General features: G+C 36.6%; 1 protein-coding gene across 1 annotated transcript in view; it reads right to left on the bottom strand.

The window, feature by feature from the left end:
* marchf4a (membrane-associated ring finger (C3HC4) 4a) overlaps positions 1 to 22,245 on the bottom strand; it is a 60,142-nt gene extending 37,897 nt beyond the window's left edge. Inside the window, exon 1 of the mRNA XM_051111849.1 lies at positions 20,167 to 22,245. Coding sequence (XP_050967806.1) covers positions 20,167 to 20,619 — 453 coding nt within the window. The 5' untranslated portion in view covers positions 20,620 to 22,245. The remainder of the gene's footprint in view (positions 1 to 20,166) is intronic.
* Between the last annotated feature and the right edge of the window lie 1,752 nt (positions 22,246 to 23,997).

Below are 23,997 nucleotides of genomic sequence, written 5' to 3'. Positions count from 1 at the left end.
TCAAAAAAAAAAAAGGTAATTGTGTCTTTTCATCTCACAGTTCTTTGCAAGTTTGAATCTGACATTCTAATTCTATTTTTTTTTTTTTTTGTCTTTTCCTTACATAAGCGTGTGGCTTTTGAATATGTTGTATGAATACATATAGGCTATGTTATGAATATACATATATTGAATATGTATAGTGTGATAGCAGAATATTTTTTTTTTGTTTTGTGTCAACTATCCCAATACAAACATTTTGTTGTAGACCTAATTTAAGATTTTAATGTAGCTTTTCTAAGTGAGCATGACACCATAGCAATGGCAATGCTAAGGTCATGGGTTCAACTTCCATGAACACATAAACTGATCAAATGTAACTTGAATTCACTGTAACTGACTTAAAAGCATCAGCAAATGCTGTGGTGTCTTCTGAGGTTGAAATTTGGATCCATAATTAAATTTAAAATCTAGGTAGGGATACATGACCCCACTGCTGTCTGCGTTTGTGTGTGTGTGTGTGTGTGTTTCTCATCCCATTCTCTTTCCATAATATGTCAGAGAGACTATATAGCAGACATGGAATACTGATATTTCTCAGATTCTCTTTGGAATTGTATTCCCGTTGGATGTTTGCTGATTTAAATGTTGATTAAACATTTGCTGCGTCTCATTTTGAAAGCTACGCTCTCCTGAGGTTACGTCTGTCGTCAATGAGGCTGCTTCATTTGAGAAAAGTAACAATTATATTCCAAAGTAAGAAAGAAATTACAATAATTTACATCTCGCAAGGAATAAGAGTCTGTTTTATAATGGTTACTTTTCTGAAATGAGGCATCCTCAATCATATATGCAGCCAACAAATGCGACCTGGAGGGCACAGCCTTCGAAATGAGATACAGCTATTATTTTCGAGAAAACAAAGCTAGTTTACAGCTCTACCGTTTCGCTTGTAAGGTTCAGAAACACCTAGTAGAAAGTCAATCATTTTTTATGGCTCTCCAATTGATTCTGATGAAATTGCTGTGTTGCTCGATACATCAGAGAACTCCGTGGTGAGTTCAACAGCAAGCTGAGGTCATCAATTAGCAATCTGAGGTTCAGATCTAGACTGGAGGGAGCATGTTCAAGACTTGTCTGGAGATTCAGATACGCCAGCTTTCTCAAATACATACTTGATTTCATCTCATCCAGTCAAATGTATTTATGCAAATGATTCAGGTGTAGATAAATACTCAGACAAAAATGAGATGAGACAGCAGTTTGCCAGCTCCTGTGGACAAGGACAATGCTATTCAAAAAAAAAAAAAAAATGATGATGAGAACTTAACCTTCACAGACAAATAAAGAGAAGAGTTGCTTTTATTGTTCCTGATTAAAAAATAAAATGTGTCTCATTTGTTCTCATTTGTTCAGTTAATTTCTTGTGAGGTAATAAGCTGTGTGTTCATATGAAACAAATCAATCATTTTGTGGAGGAAGTGTATTGTGATTATCGACTGGATTATTAGCAATTGTTTAGAGTTAAAATCGTCTTAAAGGTCCACGGAAGTGCTTTGAAACATGCAGCGTTATTTTATTAATAATGTAATTTAAACTGAATTAGGAAGACAGAGCAGGACATATCAAACAGTCACATCTCCTTTTTTTTAGTGTTTTGTTTATATCACAGTTTGGGCCAGAGCCGTTGAGCTGGGTAAAGCCGGATTGGACAGCATATGACAGCCACAATCTCATCCATATCACATTATCTATATAGAAAATAGCATTCTGTGTAGAATTCAAATGTGTCCGATACGTTTTGTGGTTTGCGCTGACTCGCGCATATGATCCGCTCCCTGTTATCGTGTCGCCCCAGCAGGATGCATATTTACACTCTGAATCGTTCCCTATTCCCTATATAGTCTGTACATTCACTGTGCAAAAAAATACAAATTCTGTCAACAAGTGACCGATTTCAGCCTCAGCTTTATACAGCTATTCATAGTGTAGGGGGCTGGACGCTTCGGAATCTAGAGAGCATTTGATTGGACAAAGTTTGATGAGATGCTAAAGTGCAGCGTGTTGTCATCAAAATTGTTGAAAGTTAGAAGTTAGAGAGTGTAAGTTTTGAATGCTTAATGTGAATTTTGTCACTGTTTTGGAGCACACTAGCTTTCATATTAAACGCCAAAAAACTTCAGGGGGACTTTAATGATGGCTTTGTTTCTTACAGACACAGAGCTTTTTGCTTCACAAGACCATAATTGATGAACTTTTGTGAGTCATGTGGAAAAATTGTGGATTACTGTCATGTTTTTACCAGCTGTTTGGGCTCTCATTCTGACGGCACCCATTCACTGCAGAGGATCCACTAGAGAGAAAATTATATAATGCTAAATATTCACGAAGAAACAAACTCATCTACATGTTGGACTGCTTGAGGGTGAGTACATTTTCAGCAAATTTTCATTTTCGGTGAACCATTCTTTTACAAGTTACAATGAAAGTATTAAAATCAAATAATTTATCTGAATATTTTGTTCCTTTGTAAGTTTTCTGGCCCCTGCAAGAAACTTGTTAAGGTGTCCAGGTGCTTAAGGTCATATCAGTATGTCTGCAGACCTCTTTATGAAAACCAGACTGTTTTCCAGTCTAGACTTGGGCCAGACTATTCAAGGCTGGTGCAAATGTAAAAAGGACCCGATCAAAACATTTGTGTCTTTGTGTTCCCCCAGATTGACCTTTATTGCAGTTTTAAAGTGCATTTTAAAGTCCATTTTAGTTATAGAAACAAAAGGGAACACAGCAAAAGTTTCCAGTACTTTCAGAGCTTTGAAGAAACTTTCATTTATAAAATAAAGTAGTAAATATATAAAATAGTGATAAGTTGAATAGATTTGTAATCTTTTCTCACTCTTTATTTTATTGCCCTTGCAGTGAATTGCTTACGACCATAGGCACCGATCCCGTGGGTGCTCGAGTCCCACAGGAAAAAATTCTCTATTCACTATCATATTGGAAAAACAGATCTGGCAAACTATCCAGCACATTTTTTGCATTTGCGCTCTGGAGAGTGTCAAGAGGTTTCTATTTACATTTTTGTGTGTGTGTGTGTGTGTGTGTGTGTTCTTGTTTTTGCTACATTGTGGGGACCAAATGTCCCCACAAGGATAGTAAAACCTGAAATTTTTGACAATGTTAAAAAATTATTAAAAATAGTAAATGATGTTTATCTAAAAGTGTAATGATGCAAATATGTTTTCTGTGAGGGCTAGGTTTAGGGTTGGGTTAGGGTATAGACAATATCGCTTTGTCAGTATAAAAACTATAGAAGTCTATGGAAAGTCCCCACAATTCACAAAAACAAACGTGTGTGTGTATGTGTTTTGGTTTTGTTTTGTTTTGCAGTATTAAGCAATATAGCCAATCACAGACATATCTGTTGATTTCGTGAACGTAATGGTCAGTGAGTGGGTTTAAATTAGAAACCACAAACTGCTCAAAACACCAGAGTTTTTGTCCAGTGCCGAGTTTTGCAAGCTTGCGAAATTCTCTCATTATAACAAAACTTAATGAGATTATGATTAACAAAGACGAGGGACAGCTTTTTAGTGATTATAAAAGAAGTGGTCTTTGTATTCTTTCTAGGCTATATATAATCCATTCAGAATTTATGTAAAACTTTTGTTTTTCAGCCACATACACGCTGCACAGTTTCAGGAATGACATCCGCATACTTATGCGGGATTCACATTTGAAAAAGAAATGGACCGGACATAAATTTACGTAAAAATGAATGTGCATTGAGTCCAGAGTACACTCACCCATTTCTGAAGCACCCTCAATATTTAATTAAGTTTAAGCATTTTTTATTATCTGTAGGTCTTATTTAGGTTATCGCGAGTTTTATGTGGCAGTAGGCTATGTTTCAAAGTCGGAAAAATTTGCAGGATATTTAATTTCCTTCATAAAAATCTTTGTACAGTTGGAGTACACATTAATGCACACAGGCTTCCTTACTTAAGCAGTTATATTGTGAAATATTTTTACTATTTAAAATAACTGGTTTGTATTTGAATATATTTTAAAATCTAATTTATTCCTGTAATCAAAGCTAAATTTTCAGCATCATTACTCCAGTCATCAGTGTCACATGATACTTCAGAAATCATTCTAATATGCTGATTAGCTGTTCAAGACATTTTTTTTTAAATAGTTGAGTAATTTTTTCAGGATTCTTGAGAAATAGAAAGATCCAAAGATAACCATTTTTACACTATACCATTCAAAAGCTTTTTTTTTTTTTTGGGGTGGAGAAATTATAGAAATTAATTCTAGCAGGGATGCTTTAAATTAAAAAGTGACGATAAAGACATTTTATTATGTTACAAAAGATTTCTGTTTTAGATAAATGCTGTTCTTCTGAACTTTCTATTCATCAAAGAAACCTGAAAAAAATTTCTACTCAAAATTCAACAACAACAACAATAATAATAATAATAATAATAATAATAATAAATGTTTTTTGAGCAACAAATCAGAATATTAGATTCTGAAGATTCTGAAGAATCATGTGACTGGAGTAATGATGCTAAAAATTCTTCTTTGAAATCACAGGAATAAATTCCATTTTAAAATATATTCAAATAGAAAACAGTTATTTTAAGTAGTACAAATATTTCTAAAGTTTACTGTTTAAATGCAGGCCTGGTGAGCAGAAGAGACTTCTTTCAAAAGCATTAAAAATCTTACTGTTTAAAAAACGTTTGACTGGTAGTGTATTTTGCAGTCTGTGTGTTTCTGTTCATGAACTTAATTCTTCATCAAGTGCACCATCGCAGAAAGACTTGAAAACGAAAACTTGTAATTGTGAGGAAATAAGTCAGAATTTCAAGATATAAACTCAGAATTCAGTCTATTTTTCTTGCAATTCTGTCTTTTTTTCTTTTCTTTCTTTTTTGTTTTTTAATGTTAAGGAACAAACATTTTAAAGTGAATTATTTGTTGTAACTTGTTCACCCAAAAATGAAAATTGGCTGAAAATGTACTCACCCTCCTGCCATCCAAGATGTTTTGGGCAGTGGATCTTGCTTCAGGACACAGATTTAACATTGAAATACAACTGCTGACCCAACACATAAACATCAGGATAAGCCAAAGTCTAAAAGGTAAACTGTCTATTTTTTACTATATTTTTGCAACCAAATTTTTGACACAGTTGCATGCTCTTTGATGTCAACATGTGATGTATTTTTCCCTCTTGTTTAAAAGTTGATGAAACTATTTATTTTGCCATCCTTCATCATCTTTATCTTCCATTTTATTATTTGCCTGTAGCATTGCTCCTTCACTTTTAGTGCTCATCCACTGGTTTCAGGTTATCACTTGTTAATCTGTCTGATTCATTTACTCCCTCTGAGAGCTGATGCAAATTTGAAATGTTCATCTAGTCTTAATCTCCTGTACAGGCTCATAATGGCTCATAACACACACATGCATGCCCACACATCCTCACACATTCACTCACACATCACTTCCCTGCTCATACTGTAACACCTACTGCAATTCAGTGTGGCAAATGATCCAGGTATAATTTGACAAGAAAAAGTGTCATAGCAGAACTAGAGGCAAAATTTTAATTTTTAATCCACTGTACCATCATGTAGTTTTATCACCATATCAAAATATATATATATATATATGTATTTCTCACCATTCAAGATCAAAACCATTCAGTATTAGTGTCAATATTCATTCAATATTAAAGGGTTACCTTATCCAAAAATTCAAATACTGTCATGAATTACTCACTCTCATGGCATTCCAAACCCGTAAGACCTTCGTTAATCTTTGGGACACAAATTAAGATATTTTTGATGAAATCCAAGAGCTTTCTGACCCTCCATAGACACCAGTGTAACTGAAATGTTCCCAGATGCAGAAATGTAGTAAGAACATCATTAAAATAATCCATGTGATATCAGTGGTTCAACTGTAATTTTACTAAACTGCGAGAATACTTTTTGTGTGTGAAGAAAACAAAAATAACAACTTTCTCGTAGTTTCGTAAAATTACGGTTGAACCACTAATGTCACATTTGAACAAAGTTCTTACTACTTTTCTGGGTCTAGGAACATTTCAGTTACATTTTTGCTGTCTATGGAGGGTCAGAACGCTCTTGGATTTCATCTAAAAAATCTTAATTTGTGTTCTGAAGCTGAACGAAGGCCTTACGGGTTTGGAACAACATGCGAGCGAGTAATTAATAACAGAAGTTTCATTTTTTGGGTAAACTATCCCTTTAATGGCTGATGTGAAATATCTAGTGCATGGCCTAGATGTTTTATAAAAAATATTTAAAAAATGAAGAACAAAGGCTAACATATATTGTAAATAAAAAGCACTATACAAATAAATCTTAATTATTAATAATTATTTTGAATTAATAATACAATTTTCTGGATAATATTTTAATCATGTATTTTGGTAAAATGACAACATAAATTAAATAATTAAATAACACTATACAATAGGGTTTAATTTGTTAAAATGAGTTAACATGAACTAACAATGACCAATACTTCTACAGAATTTATCCATCTTAGTTATGTTATTCTCAACATTTAATATTACATTTTTAAGATTAACAGTTGTATCTGTTAATATTAATGCACTGTGAACAATAGGAACATTTTGTACATTTAGAATAAATTTACTCATTGTTAGTTCATGCATTAAAGTTAAAACTGAGACCTTATTGTAAAATGTTACCATTAAATAAATTATTTAATTTTAAAACAACATGGCATTGGAGTATCACCTTTCTTTTTTATAAATGAGTCTTAAAATATAGTTGCCTTTACTTACACAATTGCTGAAAAACATTGCAGCACATAGAAAGGCATGCAATTATTTTTCAGGAAACACATGGTTAATGTGGTTACAGGCAAGTCTTGACCGCATTACAGTTACATATCAATTAGCCAAATGATTTTAACTATTTCAAAGGTCCTTATAGCCTAAAAACAGCAAAGAAACCAAACCCACAAAGACATTGAACAAACCAACAATTATAACAGACAATAGGATAAAAATGTCAAATTATTTCCACGTTTTTCCCCATGAAAAGATGTTTTGTTATTAACCGAAAGCAGGCACACAGAAACAGGCAGCGCTGGTCCACGCCTTTATCAATAAAATAGTTTTGCAGCTGAAAAGCTATGACATTTCTCATTAGCAAGGTGGTAATGTTGCTCTTCTTGAAGCAACACATTCTCACTCTCAACTTGTCACATACTGATACCTGGGCAGAACCCTTTGGCGTCGATTTTTGACGGTCAAGGTACCCCTTTAGCATCACTTTTGGACGTGCAGGGTCCTCCACTGATTTCAGTTGTTTGCCCTAATTGAATGGTTTGCATGCATTTGTAAAAAAAAAATAATAAAAATTTTATTTAAATTTATACATTGGACACCTAAAACCACCCTTACCCTAAACGTATCCACTTCTGAACAATATAAAACACGTAACAGGCAAATATAAGTACAGTTACAGGTATTTATTGCAGAAACTGACCATAAACAAGCAGTATAAAAAAGCAAGTCGTGTTGCATTTCGAGTCTTCTGAAGCTATATGATATCTTTATGCAAAGAAGAGAGTAAGGTTTTAATCGCTGAAAATGATCCTGCTCTGTTAATGCGCCCACATCTCATATAAAAAGATACTCCGAACACTAGCACGACGCAATCGGTCACGAGACACACAAAGAGCCAATGGCATTTCACAACTAAGGCTGACGTAACGCTTTTTCTGGCGGGCGGCATTTTTTAACATTTATTTACAGACAAACAGACTGATTTTTACGGCGGATGGATCACGTCTATTCCTCTCACAAATCAATCGTTTTGCCTCGGAAGACTTAATAATAAATTATGAATAAATTATGACTGTAGCTGTATCTGCCAGTTATATCTTGTGTTTTATTGACAAATTGTAGGATTATGGGGCAGGGGTTAGGTTACGTGCTTGTAAATGTGTAAATAATGAAATGTAAACAGTTACAAGTATTATTTACACTGAAAAACCACACCCCAACATATATGTAGTAATGGCAATATTATTACTCAATATATAATTTAATCATGACAATAAAATTCCCAGTGCCTTTTGCGTCAGCGTTGTGACGTCAAGGGTTTCTTATTTAAAGCAATGAAGGACCCTGCACAGGGCTACCCTGTGTGTCAAAAAGTGACGCCAAAAGGGCCTGACCAAGCCTCAGTATGTGACGAGTTGGGAGTGAGAATGTGTTGCTTGAAGTTAAACTAGTAAGAGACACTGCTGCCGAACAACGCTGAGGGACACACAGACTCAGGTAATTCACACACACAAAAGCCTTTTAAGGACAAAAACCTGGAAAATGTCTTGAAATATATCATCTGAACAGTGTCTTAAGGTGTGGAAATTGTAGTATAACTATAATGTACGTTTTTGGAAGTGAGGTAATACAGTAAATGGCTACGCGTAAATGTGATCATCTCAAAATAGCTATGTAAAGTTTATCTGTTTATCACTACTCAACATTAACATCGATTTAAGATTAAAATAAGACACATTTATACTCTACAATAAAAGGGTGGACTGTTTCCACATCCTCTCCTTGTCAAGGTTCCACCTCTCACCTCCTGTCTGTCAGCCCTCGCTATCTCTGACACGTTGGCAATGTGTGAACATTTAAACTCCAACTTTTGTAATGTGTTTCTATCCATCCTGGCAGTTTCGGCACTCCTTGTATTACTGCTACTGTCATTCATTTCCTTAAACATTTTAAAGCTGTTTATACTTCCATCAAATTAATGATACAAGCATGTAATGATAGGGTGATATCTCACGCTCATTACAGCTGTCTACCTTCACCAAGGAGAGTCAAGTTTCTTGGTAAGATGAAGGACATATGTAACACTTGAAGGAGGGGGTTAATAAGGATATGATTCTTTTTTTTTTTTTATTATTATTTGGACAGCATAATTTGCATGATTATTCACAGACCCATTCACAACTACGTAGAGCTCAGTACAATACTGTCAGTCATGCTAAACATAACATGTACAATGGCTAACCTGTTTTCTTCTAGTCAGATCTACTCAGGGAGTCTCTTCCTGGTGAATGCCACCAACTGGATACCCATCACAGCTCTAAGAACACTACAAATGTACATAAATTAATCTGTCAATATATTCTATATTTCCCCACACATATGTCTTCACAAATTAAGGTGAGAATATGATTAGGGATCTATCGAATGCATCCAAAGTGCACTTATCAAAGGTACAGTGGTCAACAGACTACATACTGTTGTCTGTACTGCTGCTGATGTTGTTGCTGAACTTCTGCGTGTGGGTGTATGTTTGTGTCATGCCAGGAAAAGATTACCACTTCTGACTATAAACATCTGATGAAATGTACTAAACACAAAATTTGTTATTAAGTGCTTTAATATATTATAAATGAAAGTGCATGGTGTATTTTTTTTTTTTTAAGTATTTATTTTGCATGAGGGTGAGTATTTTACATGTATATGCAGTTTTTAATTACTGGCTTTTTTGCCTTACTATATAGGACAGTGGAGAGCTGAGAGAAAAGTCGAGAGAGAGAGAGGAATGAGTTCGGGACATGGCCTAGATCAGTCTTGATCTTGGGTCCCCATGAGCACAACTCCTTATACGTCATGAATGTCCTACACCTCTGCTTCAACAGTATATGCATCTTTACATGTCTGTATAGCTAGCCGAAGAGATTCTACTTAAAGGGTTAGTTTACCCTAAAATGAAAATTCTGTCATTAATTACTCACCCTCATGTTGTTCCAAACCTGTAAGACCTCCATCTTCACATTCATCTTCAGAACACAAATTATAATATTTTTGATGAAATCCAAAAGCGATCTGACCCTCCATAGACAGCAAGGGTCCTACCACATTCAAGGCCCAGAAAGGGGCTTTAAATAAAATTGTCATAAAATTATAATTGAATCCCTGATGTCGCATGGACTATTTTGTTGATGTTCTTGGTACCTTTCTGGGCCTTGAACGTGGTTGTACCCTTGCTGTCAATGGAGGGTCAGAAAGCTCTCGATTTTCATCAAATATATCTTCATTTGTGTCTCTAGGTCTTATGGGTTTGGATCAACATGAGGGTGAGTAATTAATGACAGAATTTTCATTTTTAGGTGAACTATCCCTTTATTTTGGGGTCAGTTTATCGCATTTGTGGGATTTTGTTTTTAAGCAAAAATCGAGGTTACAGTGGAGTGCTTACAAATGTGAAGCTTGTAATTTTATAAAAGCACTTAGATTTATTCTTCTGTTAATGCACTGTCATTGTGGATACTGGACATAAAAACCATAGAAAACATACTTATGACTTATGACTATGCCTTTGAAACAATGAGTTTTTCCTAGCATTTATTGATTTAACTCATTTACTTAAGTAATAACTGCTTTACTTTTTTTTTTTTTTTTTAATTTTCCATATTAACTTTGTGATAATCAACATTATGAAACAAGTGTTCATTGAGCAGAACTTGTAATATTAATTTAAAGGGGTCATCGGATGCCCAGTTTTCACAAGTTGATACGAGTCTTTAGGGTCTTAATTAAAAGTCTATAACATACTTTGGTTAACATTTCTCAATGATAGTGTAAAAAATCAGCCCTGTTCACAGAAACGTGTTTTGTTGCATGTTTCTTTAAATGCTAATGAGCTCTGCTCACCCTGCCTCTCCTCTTCCGTGGGGTCACAAGCCATAATGTTTACTTTAGCCACATTTAGCCACGAAACTTGCTAACTAGCACATTATTAGGAAGGCCGATTTGCAAAGATTCATAAAAAATTCTTATACTCACTTCTTCTGTAGGTAAAACTGCATCACGAATGATTTATGCGAACTTAAATGCATTTAGGCAAATTGGGGATCGGCGCATTCCCTTCAAAAACAAAAGTAACGTTAATTCTCTGCATCTTCAGTGGGTTAGATGTCAGAAGTAAATGACAACGGCTGTGTTTACTATTACATCCAATAACAGAACACCTCAATCGACATGGGAGACATTCATGTCTTCCCCTGCTTGGCATCAACACAATGGTGGACTGTTCTCAGCTCACTCAGGGCGGGTCTAAGGTAAAATGGCTGTGTCAATCAACTATCCTAGGAGCGGCCTTGGTCTGTGTGACGTCACACAGCCAAGAAGCTGAGAATGGCTTGATTTGAAAAAGGGGATATTAATTATAAGGATTAAATAAAAACCACTGGGAGGATTTTTAGCATTATAGAGTGGTTGTGTACATACTGCCAACACACATTTATGTTCAAACAACATGTAAAAGTAAATTTTGCATAAAATCTATTAAAAACAAAATCATCATGGTCAAATTTTTGCTATGATAAAATGCCAGCTAGGCTTACATGTTTGGGGTTGGTATGTTTTATTTATTTATTTGTGAAAGAATTCTCTTCTGCTCACCAAGAAAACATTAATATTTCGAAATATTCTTATAACTGAAAATAACTGTTTTCTATGTGAATATATGTTAAAATGTAATTTATTCCTGTGACACAAAGCAGCCATTACTCCAGTCTTCAGTCTGATTTGCTACTCAGGATACATTTCTTATTTTACAGGATACATTTTCTCATTTCTATATTCTCAATGATGAAAACATCTGTACTGCTAAATATTTTGTGGAAAATATTATAAGGATTATTTGGATAGAAAGATCAACAGCATTTGAAATGGTACTTAACATTTTTGTTACTCAACTTTTGTAACAATACAATATGTTTACTATCACTTTTGATCAATTTAATGAGTCCTTGCTAAACAAAAGTATTAAACTGAAAAATAAAAATCTTACTGAGCCCAAACATTTGAATAATAGTGTACTTAACATTCTAAACATGAAAAGATATGTATGTGTTAAGTCAAATCTGTAAGTAAAAGGGTTGATTTCGCAATTTAAATTTAATAATATAAACCAGTTTTAATGAGAACACATCTCAAGGTTATATGTATGCATTCACATTCATGCATAACAAATCAATAAAGCATCAGTGCATTCACATTCATGCATAACAAACAGCTGAAGGTTTTACAATGGAAAAAAAAAGCTGGGTTTTGCTTTAAAAGACTGAAACTCACACTCTAGTTATTGGCCCACTTATCCAATCACTGCTGTGTTTATATGTGTACTGTGTGTTCTGTGTCAAGGCCATTTACACTGCTGGCTCCGTCACTTCCTCTCTCTTTGAGAGGATTAGAGTTTCTTCTGAGTCTCCAGGTTGACAGACACAGTATGAATGTGTGTGTCATTTCATCCGTCATGAACAAACTTCAATTAACAGGATTACCATGTTAGGCCTTAATCTCAGCACTAGTCTCTGCTCTAAACAGATTACATTAGCTTTGGCAAAATCTGCGTCTATGATGCAGTTTAGTTCCACAGTTATGAAACCTGTATCAAATGCGGACGCTGCTATTCAGATTGACTCGACTGATTCATCGGTGATCAAATATCCATACTGCAGAGCATTACAAACTGAATGTGGATAATTCCCGGCGTAAAGTCCTTCTGATTTCATTTGGCATGTGTTATTATGAGTCTAATCCGAGGACGTTGAGATTTTGGAATTGAATGTACATCCATTTGTCAAGTAAATTCAGATTCACTTGATTTGTTCTACACTAATTATACATAATCACTGATGGTTTGGGGTTGTAATGATACGTTGTGCGCCAGAGATGTGTGATGGGAGATCAGAGTGTGACTAGTCAGAGTGGGAGAAGAGGCCACTTTATCTAATTGTGGTATTAAAGCAGAGCTATCAATACAATCTGAATGGCTGATCCTTTATACATAACCCCTAACAGCCCTTGGTGGTGAGCGCAGCTTCAATTTATTGCGCTGGATGTTAGGTCAGCATTACACACCAGCCGAGCAGAAAGAAACGAGACCAAAGTAAAAACCGAGCATGGTGTTTTATAATGAGAAAGATGCACTACCTATGCACGACTTTGTGAGTTGAAGAGGCACGAAGGGACAGAAAATAAGGAGAGAAACAGGAAAAGAGACAGCAATCCCAGGCCAGTGTGAGAGGGAGAGAAATGAAAGACAGAATCCTTGTAAACAGCCCTGAGCGGCGATAAAATAAATCGTATTTCCTGTCATTAGCATACTTGAAGGGTGGTGAAAAAGTGAGACAGTGAGAGAGAAGTGCAGCTTTCTTGCTTTTTTGCGTTGGACTGTGTGTAATGTGCTTTCTAAAAGCGTACTGCAATGCAAATTTTAAGTGATTCTTTTTAGCCTAGATCTTTTTCTATTAAACACACACACACACACACACACACAGAGAATGATACCGTGCTGGTAGTTGGTAAAAGTGTCTGCAGTCAAGGATGGACTAGGACTCAAAAACAGCCTGAGATGTTTACCGGGACAAAACACCCCCAAATGTATTCGAAACTGCATGCATATAATACAAATTTTCCTTTTGTATTACAATGTTCTCCAAAAGTTTTGGAGCACCAAAGGCAAAGTAGGGTTTTGGAAAATATGACTAAGCATTGATAAGGAGCAGCACAAAATAAAAAATTATATTCAACACAAAATCAGAATACAGAAAATAACTAGAACTATTCATAACAGTCTCTAAACTGTATGTTTTGTAGCCTACCGACAAGGTCAAGTCATCAAATTTAATTTGATGAGGAGTCATTCCAATGCTGGTAAACAAGAAAATCTAGAACTTCTCACAAGATTTTACTATATTTGTATCACACCACTTTGTATGCGTTAGTGATGGGTACAATGTATGTAAATACAGTGTATTTAAAAGTTACTTGACAAATTAATTCAAAAACACGAATAATTAATTCAGGAACAAATCAAATAGCTGTTCAAATCATTTACCGAATTCAGGAATTAATAATGTAGCTTATTTTAAGAGCAAATCATTGAATCATTTACTTAATCAAGTCATTCAAAAGAATAGATGGTATTTACACTAAGTGCAAATAGTAATAGATTCTAATTACACTAAGTGAAAATAGCAATAGACTATTCATACTATGTAAAAAAAAGTATTTTCTTTGCAATAATAGTAGTTACATGCTACGTGCAGATAGTGCACCTCAGTATTGTAGTACATTATAAAACAGTATTCAATAATAACATAGTGAGTGTACATAACATTTTTTATTAAAATTATTAAATGGATGCCACTTTGGCACAGTAAAGCCCTCCCTACACCTAACCCTAACCTTAACTGAAAAAGACCCAAGAGGCAAGTTATTTTCTCAATTTTCCATTATTTCCTTCATTTTTATTGAAAATAAACACCTTTCCGATGTGATGTCATTGGCAGTTTGGCAAAAGGCGGATTCGAACTCTGGTCATAGAGTCATATACACTGACCAAAATTATAAACTCAACACTTTTGTTTTTGCCCCCATTTTTCATGAGCTGAACTCAAAGATCTAAGACTTTTTCTATGTACACAAAAGGCCTATTTCTCTCAAATATTGTTCACAAATCTGTCTAAATCTGTGTTAGTGAGCACTTCTCCTTTGCCGAGATAATCCCTCCACCTCACAGGTTTTGCATGTCAAGATGCTGATTAGACAGCATGATTATTGCACAGGTGTGCCTTAGGCTGGCCACAATAAAAGGCCACTCTAAAATGGAACAGTATTTAACATGATCAAAACACGGAACAGTATTTAACATGAACATCAACAAAGCAGCCCTGCAGAGTTCAGCTCTAACCCTAATTAAACTCACCTGCCTGTTGCTTTCTAGTAACCCTTTAGACCTTGATTAGCTTGTTCAGGTGCGTTTGATTAGGGTTGAAGCAAAACTATGCAGGGCTGCGGCTGTCCAGGACCGACATTAACTAAAAGGGGACATCAGATGCCCATTTTGCACAAGTTGAAATGATTCTTTAGGGTCTACATGGAAAGTCTATAACATTCTTTGGCTAAAATTTCTCAATGGTAGTGTAAAATAACACCCTATTTAACCTTGTCAAAAACAGCTCTGTTCACAGCGACACATTTCGGTGCATGTCCCTTTAAATGATAGCTACTGCTCTGATGAGCTACTGCTCACTCCGCCCCTCTCTTCTATTCTAAAGTCACCATTCTTATTCATGCAGTTATAACTGCACAAAAGCTATTTAAAGTACATTTGTAAATTACTTATTAGTCATTAACGAATACCTTTATAAACCCTCTAAAAAGATAACCTTAATGTAGTGTAGCGGATGCCACAAAGCATTCACTACACTTTGTGTCAGTACGTCATAAATAGAATGAGGCAGCAGTTTACTGTCAGGAATTTGTCGTGTCGCACTACTTCCAGTGTAGACAGCATCACTGATTATAACGAGCTGCTCACATCCAGTGTAGACGGCATCACTGATTATAATAAATTCTACAGTATTTTGTTGCGCTGCGTTGCCCTGCCCTGCTGTGTGATAAAACACATTTTAGAGTGGCCTTTTATTATGGCCAGCGTAAGGCACACCTGTGCAATGATCATGCTGTCTGCTCCAGCATCGAAACAATGGCGGACCGCTCACTCAGGGTGGGTCAATGCTAAAACAGCAGTGTCCGTCAACAGTCATGGGAGGGGCCTGTGCAAAGCTACCTTAGTGCTTATAATTTGTGGGGATTTAAAAAATAATTGGGTGGATTTTTATCTTTATAGGGCGGCTGTGTACACACACTGCCAACACACATTTAATTTCAAACACCATGTAAAAGTGAATTTTGCATCCAATGCCCCTTCAAAGGTGTACTGAAAATGAAACATGGTCCAAGTTTAATCCACTAATCAGGCATCACATCTGTCTAAGGAGCATGTCTCACAGTGCACTGTATTGCTAGTATCATGCAGGGTACAGCTGTAACAGAGTACAGTTGTAAAACTGTAACTATTTCTCATGCAAGCTCGAACTGTCATCATCCATGTGCACATTTACATCAGCATTCTTTCTCTACGTGGAAAATCTGAAGTATGTTTTTTTTGGGCTAGAGATGTTTATTCTGGCAGTAAAAGCTAGTGTTTTCTAGACTTCTGAAGGGAACTGAATCTAGTTGATATTTAGGCCTATTGACTATATTTTGCTGTTGTACACTGTACAAGTAAAGAAAAGACTTAAATTACAGCCAGCACCACTGTCGTTTAAAGTAAATATATAAAGTAAATATGTGTGTGTGTGTGTGTGCATACAAAGGGGTCATTCACAAGTTTAAACTGGTTTCAACAACTGATCCACAGGTTGATCAGCCTATTGAGAAAAGTTCTGATGTTCCCTATTGGCCAGACCACCCTAGATGTAGGTACATAATGGGTTTATTCTGGACATCGACTCTCATACTGGGGTGACACATCGTCACAGTATGGCCACACTGTTCTACCTTCACTGTTGCTTGTGCATTCAATTTTGTAAAAAGGAATTTGAGTCATGCTGACTATGTCAGTTTCAGCTATTTTTCACTATTGATGGATGATAACAACACTTTCAAAATACTGTAAATTAAAGCTTTTATATCACCATGTTTCATGTGAATGACATATTAATGTGGGTCACTCAGGGATTGTACATCGTCAGCATTCTATAGCACCAAAGCACTGAACAGTAATTTTGAAAGAGAGAGGGAGAAAGAGCAAATGGAATAGTAGGAAAGATTCTGAGAACATTTAGAAGAGGTTGGGTATGGAAGACAAAAAAGTTCTTTCTCACCTAACCACCCCCTCCACCACGTTTTATTCTATAAATACTCTGTACTTTTCTTTGATATAGTAAACAACATAATAGTGACATACAGTTGAAGTCAAAAGTTTACATACACCTTGCAGAATCTGCAAAATATTCATTATTTTACCAAAATTAAAGGGATCATACAAAATGCATGTGAAAATAATAGTTGAGTTTATAAAAAATGACCCCATTTAAAAGTTTACATACACTTGATTCTTAATATTGTGTTGTTACCTGAGTAAATACTGAATGAACAGTTAAAGCTGTTCCTCAGAAAAATCATCCATTTTTTTTTCAGCATTTTTGTGTTTTTGAACCCCTTCCAACAATGACTGTATGATTTTGAAATCCATTTTTTCACACTGAGGACACCTGAGAGACTCATATGCAACTATTACAAAAGGTTCAAATGCTCACTGATGTTCCAGAAGGAGAAACAATGCATTAACAGCCAGGGGTGTAAACTTTTGAACAGAATGAAGATGTTTAGATTTTTTCTTATTTTGCCTAAATATATATATAGAGTAGAATATGGATATAGAAGATACTTACATGTTTCCCAGAAGACACAAAAAGTTAAATTTACCCTGATCTTCAAATTAAAAATGTTTTCACCCCCTGGCTAAATGCATTGTGTTTCCTTCTGGAGCATCAGTGAGCATCTGAACCTTCTGGAATAGTTGCACATGAGTCCCTCAGTTGTCCTAAGTGTGAAAAGATGGATCTTATAATCATACAGTTATTGTGAAATATGTGAAATATATTATTCAGGTCAGTACTAAATAACAAAAATAACATGTATTTTGTATGATCTCTCTTATTTTGGTAAAATAATTAACATGTTGCAGATTCTGCAAGGTGTATGTAAACTTTTGACTTCAACTGTATATGTGGAAATTGGTCTAATTAAAATGAGATTAGACTACTTTGACCAAAATGTATTGTCTTGGCATTTTGTCATTTTCTATTTCTGCAGTGTCATACCCATTTACTGTGATATCGTATTAGTCCAAAATCCCACTCATAATAACATATTAAACATGAAATATGTTGTCATTGCCTGTTATTACTGGTGTGTTCAAATATTGTAAGAAAGATTGTATTTTATGAGATGAACTCACATGAACGCCACCACAAATATACTTTTGGGTTTAGTGTGGATTGACAAATTACTTATAAAGCCGCGGGAGAAAGATTTAACTAAGTATAAAGCCAAAGAAGCCACATGCCCACTTCATACAGTTTGATAATGCTTCCCTAAATGAATGATTTAGTCTGTGTCATGTCCAATAATATGGACATGTTGCCCAATTATTCTCTCTGATGAAGGTGAAATGATGTCCACGTAAGTGGCTTCTCACAACAGGGTGTGAAAAAGAGTTATGCTCCGCAAATTACCTCCAGCGTCTGTGACGATCCATTTCTTGTTTTCACATTGATTAAAATGAGACCATAGGAGGTCCAGGGCATTTTTCTTCAGTGTTTTTGTGGGTGAGAGAGAGCAAGAGGACAAGTGGAGAAAGAGAAAACTATTATTTCTTTTCCCAAGCATGTAATTGTTCCTGCGTGTTCTGTGTACACAATACAGGAACGCTTCTTGTCCTCCCTGTTAGGTTTAGAAGTGCAGGAGACCTTCCTTATCTACTACTTGGGGTTCTGAAAGTGAAAGAAAAAGGGAGATGCTGCTGGAGAAAGTCGAAGCATACAGTGGAGGGGAGAGTGAGAAAGAGAGGGAGTGTGTGTCTGGATTGGAGACATATACACAGCTCAGTCAGAGCGGAGAGAATCTCCTCAGTCCCATCTGCTCTCTACACAGCTCTCATTACACTCACAGGCCCATCCATCAGCCCGCAGCCACACAACTCTGCCACAGCCCACATTAATGGAAAGAGGAAAGAGAAAGAGACGTGGGGAAAGTGAAAAGGAGAGAGACAGGAAACGACTGAGAGAGAGAATGATAGAACATGGGGGAGAGAAAGAGAAAATAAAACAATTTCACATGCATTTACAGGCTAAACTGTCCTGTGAAGAGGACAGAGGGATGAACTTTCTAATACTAAAAATGCAAAACTAAGTTGCAGCATATAAACAAACCGATGAAACCAGGGCAAATATCAAACCGGTCAACAGACGTGTCCGTATGCCAGTCATATAATGTTCTGCTCAATCTTTGATCAATGTTTTGTGTTCAAACCCTTGACCTTTCAGTCATGTGCTGCATTCCATTAGAACAAATCACCAAGCTGTGGATAAATGCCACTGTCATAAAACCACTGGGGCAGAGTAACACTTAGATTTATGGGACAAATCACTTCAAGAACAGCAGCAATGATGTGGAATCTCACATGCAGTATCCAGACACAATACCTGAGTGCTTTTCTCAAAACTACCTTCACTTTTCATTTTTCCCATTACTTTTGCAAACTGCAATTTTGGTGATTGAAGTCAGGTTGTTATTTATTTCTGTGTGTCAATATATTGACTTTTTTTGACTGGACAAAAACAGTTCTTTGAAATATCTCCTTTTGTGTTCTGCAGAAGGAAGAAGGTCATACAGATTTGAAACACCATGATATTTGGAACAGTATGAGTAAATAAGGACGGAATATGTGCTTTTGGGTGAACTATCACTTTAACTATGAACATTTTCAACTAAGTGCCTAGTAAGCATTTACTGTTTTATCATTAAAAAAAAAAAAAAACTCTTTTATTAGATACTGTGCTTTAAAATGTGTGTGTGCTATCTTTTTCCAAAATAAATGCTATTGATTCAATATTGCAATATGTAATGCAATCACATTTTTTTGTGTGTGTGACGAGTGGTTTTTGTCTTCATTTTAGCATTCTTAGCACACTTAGCATTCATACATTAAGTGTGACTTAAGTAATACTTTTTGCCTCATTTTAAATATCAATTGATTTTTTGGTGAAAAGTGCACTTCTTTCTTTAAAATACGTGTAGCTTGTTTTGATAATTTATCATGTAACTAAATGGCATACATACATTTGATAAAGTGTCCAAATACTTTTTTTAGTCCATTGTATGTATAGGGACATTCAGGCAGTGTAATTGTCTGTGAAAATGTTCTATTATATTGTAACAAAATCTTTGTTTTCACCCATTTAATGTGACACAATAATTGCTGTCACTCTACTTAAGTTTTCAGTTTGAGCTCAATTTTCTTCATCAGTAATTACATTCAAAGTGGTCTTAAAAGTGCAATGAACTCACTGCAGGTTGTCACTTTGGTACCACTAAGGCAGCGCCAAGACTTTAATTGCAGTAGGTGATGGTATAAAGTACAGAGAGTCAATATGTGGAATAAACAATCTATTTTTTTCATTCAACAAGCAGAAAAAAGGTGTAGCAGCATGTGGATTCCTTACCTGCTCTGGGCCCTGAAAACAGATCCGACACAATGGAGTCCTGACTCCACTGTCAGTGCAGCTATTTAGAGATAACCTCTCGTCCAGCTTCTCCTTGGAGCAATCCTCAGATGAGCTGCAGCAGTCCAGAGTCCTCGGCGAATCCACTCCGCTATGAGTCCAGTCTTCGGGCCCTCGTGTGTCCACAGTCTCACCTGTTACTGGCTGGTAATGTCCGTTGGCTAAAGAGTGGCTCTCCGTGGCGCTGCTCGTCGCATTGCCCTCCGCGTTTAGTTCGTTCATGGGTGTGAAGGCAGGTGGCGATGCCGACGGTGCCGGTGGCCTGAGTAGGAAAACCTTCAGGTCACTGAACAAGACGCAACAGCGGCCTTTCTGCTTGCCCTGGCGGCGCAGCATCGGTCTGCGACTCAACAATCCCCAACACCATACAATGACACCGATAGCCAACAACATGTGCCCGTCTTATGAATAATGGAAAGGCGGTCTATGTTTTTAAACGGCCTATAATGCTAAGGCTATCTGTTACTGGACTCCAGCAGGTCACATAACAGAACTTACTGTTTGGACTCCAACGAGGAAAAACACCAGTGCAGCCGGTTCAGTCCCGTGAGCAACACCGCTTTCTGCTCACCCTCACCCAAACTGACCGTTTGAACATAGAGAAGGTGTTTATTTTCAACAGTTATTCTGAAAGCTACATCATACGAGCGAGTCCTCGCACTAGTGTTTCCACTGAGGAGCTGACGATTGTAAGCACATGTAATAGTAGCTGTCAGAAGTGGTAACGTGCAGTTGTTACCTTCAGTAACCCTGTTCGTAACCTAATGTTGATTCAGTCATTTAAGTACCTCGGTAAAACTACTCCATTCAGATGTTACCACATGAAGCGCATTTTAGAATACCTGACAAAACAGTTTACAGGGACATTACCTACTGAGGGCGTTTACAATAACTGTCCTTATACTCACAGATACCCAAATCGAACATTTTAACATGAACCTGCGGACAAATAACCCGACTTGATTGAAAAATATCGGGGATTCCCGCGAACGGCTTCTGACAAAGAGCTCCTACCCTGAGGTAGCCTACTCTTGCCAGTGGCATCTATTCATCAAAAGCAGGAAAACAGAAATACAGGCTATTCGTCAGCAGAGCCAAACAAATGGCAGCCTTGGTTTGTCTAATAACTAAACAACTGGAAGTCTACGATACACACAGTACACACATTTCTGTTTTCCAATTCACATCGTCCTCGCTTAATAGCCATCATACAAAAGCGACAACCGTGTAAATGTGTTATCGTGAACGCAAAGTGTGTTGCGTGAAACGAAATCCAGCCACAATCTTGCCAATTAGCCAGCAATTGTCCTTGGCGTTCATCTCAGGTTTCAGGTCCCACCGCTTATAAATGCATCCCGCACAAGTCCCCTTCTGAAAGATATAAGGTGCGAACGTCTTGTTAGTGCAGGCAGCCTATCTCCTTAAACACCCAGCCCTTGTTGCAGAAATCCCAAGGCAGTTTAGCTCACTGTCCCGTGTAATGTCAGACATGTCTTTCGAAAATCAGTCCAGAGTAGAAACAGATTCGCTTCGACGATGAGGAAATATTTTTGCCGTCCACTGTCCGTCGTTTTGTCACATCCAGTGCCTTTCCTTTGAATCAAATTGCTGGTAAAATACTGAAGTGGCACCTACGTGGTAATCCAAAGCGTTGCGGTTCATGCGACGATAGGCGTTGTGCAGTTCTAACACGAGTTGTTATGATGATCATCAGTAAAGCCGGAGGATGCTCGCTCTCGCTGCGGTTTCAGCACCATGTTGCCTGGGACAGCTCCCAGGCGCGGGCCCGTCTCCCTCCGAGAGTGTGATGCAAGCAAAGGGGGCGAGCGCACGGCCAACGAAATTCACGTCCCTACAATTTGCGCTACGTAATAAATAAAGAGCTCACTTTCACCCGCCCGGGAATCCAGTGGGATTCAAAACCGGGTTTTGAAATGTGAAGTTTTTCTAATTCGAACCTATGGAGATCGTTCTTTTAGTCTGCATTCCCCATCTATCCGAGCCAGGAACGGATTTGGTTCCAGCTCTCATGTGAGACCTGCTCACAAGCACATGTGTTTCTAGGTCAGTGTTACCAGCGTTCCTTTCGTCGCCCCCTCTGAGACGATAAACCCGATGAACTCCACCGGCAGAAGATATCAAGTAAACGTTGGGCAGACGTGAACTTTAAGCCCACAACTGCAATAGCTGCATGGCATTTTCCAGGTTGAATTTCCGCTATAGGAGTTGACAGGAATCAGTCTTTGGAATGATTGAGTCTGATTGCAGCTCTGAGTTTTCACTGGGAAAATACACTGTTAAACTTTTTCTGAGTTAACCCATTAAATGTACTTTTGTTGGCATAAGTTAATGTATATAGGTTGGTTCTGTCATGTTAAATAACATTTTTGACTTGAATAAAACATTTAGATCATTCTTTCAAATTATATAATGCAAATTTGCCAACCTATATAGCTATTAAATTCAGTTTGTTATGGTAAAATGCAATGATAATAATGCAGGTGGTGTAACAGATGGCCACATGATGACTTAAAGTTCATCAAAATTTGTTTTTCCAGCAACTGTGATAATAACATAAAGACAGAACACAGTGTTGCCCACACACACACAAACAAACACCATCAGGATTTACAATAAAATGCACTAATTAACTATGTACTAATCTGTTATAAATATTATACTGACCAAATGATAAAATAAACACTCTCAGTGAAGTATAAATAAATTCTCCTTATCAAAAAAGAAGAATATCGATTTTTTTCCTGTAGGGCAAAGGATTGCCCAAGCAGTACAAAATATAAAATCCTCTACAAGTTGAGACAATTGAGGGAAATACACAGGATAGATAGAGACATTTGTGTTTCAGAAACACTAACTGTCCCTGGCAGACTGGCCTGTATCTTTCACTGGCTGTGAGCCATTTCACCCATGATGTGAAGAAGAAATTCAACTCGGAAGATCTCAGCATTTCTGCTGTGCGTGCCAAGAAGTTCCCATTTCTCTTTATGCTCGAAAAGACAAAATTTGTTATTTAAAGATTTCATGGAAATTGTCCCTTAAGGTTTTAGGAATTTCATGGGTTGTTTATCCTAACAAAAGATACTTCCTAAACATCCCATGAGATTCCTGAGCTAACTGGCTTTTGGATAATACTGGCATTCATTAAAACAACATGTAAAAAAAAAAAACCACTTTAAACAGCATTCAAATATGTAACTAAAATGTGTCATTTACAGTATCTAGTGTAATTTTGTTGAGACAGTATTGTTTCACATGTTAGTTTGGTTTAGTTTTATTAACAAGTTTCGTAGTTTAAACCTTAAAGGGGTCATCGGATGCCTATTTTCCTATTTTTTTTAAGGTCTTCATGAGAAATCTATGACATACCTTGGTTAAAATGTCTCAGTGGTATTGTAAAAAAACACCCTTTTTACCTTGTCAGAATCAGCCCTTTTTAGAGCGAGCTGTTCTGTTGCATGTTCCTTTAAATGCTAATGAGCTCTGCTCACCCCGCCCCTCTCTTCTGTGGGGTGACCAGCCGTAATGTTTACTTTAGCCACGAAACTTGCTAACTAGCACATTATTAAGAAAGGCGGTTTGCAAAAATGCATAAAAACCACATATACTCACTTCTGCTGTAGGTAGGAAGCTGGATCACAAATGATTTGCGCGAACATAGACGCAGTTATGTAGATGGCCATGCACATTTCCTTCAAAAACGAAAGTAACGTTAATCCTCTGAGTCTTCAGCAGCTCAGACGTTGGGAGTAA

The sequence above is a fragment of the Labeo rohita genome, chromosome 1 (assembly GCF_022985175.1).
Source record: "Labeo rohita strain BAU-BD-2019 chromosome 1, IGBB_LRoh.1.0, whole genome shotgun sequence".
Classification (NCBI taxonomy): Eukaryota; Metazoa; Chordata; class Actinopteri; order Cypriniformes; family Cyprinidae; genus Labeo; species Labeo rohita.
This window is presented reverse-complemented; position numbering and strand designations above follow the sequence as displayed.